This window comes from Haliaeetus leucocephalus, unplaced genomic scaffold (assembly GCF_000737465.1).
Source record: "Haliaeetus leucocephalus isolate CR32 unplaced genomic scaffold, Haliaeetus_leucocephalus-4.0 Scaffold110, whole genome shotgun sequence".
Classification (NCBI taxonomy): domain Eukaryota; kingdom Metazoa; phylum Chordata; class Aves; order Accipitriformes; family Accipitridae; genus Haliaeetus; species Haliaeetus leucocephalus.
The window spans coordinates 398,459-399,025 of record NW_010972546.1 but is presented as its reverse complement, the minus strand read 5'-3'; the positions used below and the strand labels follow the sequence as shown (position 1 = coordinate 399,025).

At 73.9% G+C, this 567-nt stretch overlaps 1 protein-coding gene across 1 annotated transcript in view; it reads left to right on the top strand.

Moving 5' to 3' along the window:
- The first annotated feature begins 232 nt into the window (after window positions 1-232).
- The window catches only part of NGFR (nerve growth factor receptor), an 11,979-nt gene continuing 11,644 nt past the window's right edge, over window positions 233-567 (top strand). The window contains exon 1 of the mRNA XM_010585476.1: window positions 233-286. Coding sequence (XP_010583778.1) covers window positions 242-286 — 45 coding nt within the window. The 5' untranslated portion in view covers window positions 233-241. The remainder of the gene's footprint in view (window positions 287-567) is intronic.

Sequence of the window (567 nt, the reverse complement as noted above, 5' to 3'; positions counted from 1 at the left end):
GGGGGGACCCGGGCTTTGTGTGCCGGCGGAGGAGGGTGCTGGCTCGGCCGCTCGCCGTGATGCTCCGGGGGCGGAGAGGAGGAGGAGGAGGAGGAAGAAGAGGAGGAGGGACTTGCAGCCCTTTTCTGGCTGCCGCCGAGGCGGCGGGCGGCAGAGGGAGGGCAGCCCGGCCGCGTACCGGCTTTTGGGGCGGGGGGGGGGGGGGGGGGAACGGGAACCGGGCCCCCCGCCCCAGCGCACCATGGCCGGGCTTCTGCCGCTGCTGCTGCTGCTCCTGCTCCCGGCGGTGAGTGCAGCATCCCCGGGGAGGGGGGGAATGCGGAGGGTCCCCGGGGTACCGGAGACATCAGGAGGAGGTGGGATAGGGGGGTCCCGGAGGCATCGCCCGGGGATTATTTGGAGGGTCCCGGGGGTACCAGGTTGGCAGAGATGGAGGGTCCCATATGTACCGGGATGGAAAGCCCGGAGGGTACGGAGCGGGAGGTGGCGGGGGTGGGGGGCGGGAGAGGGGGGGGCCCCCGCCGTGCGGGGCTGGAGGGTCCCGGAGGCAGCGGGCAGAAGGGCTGG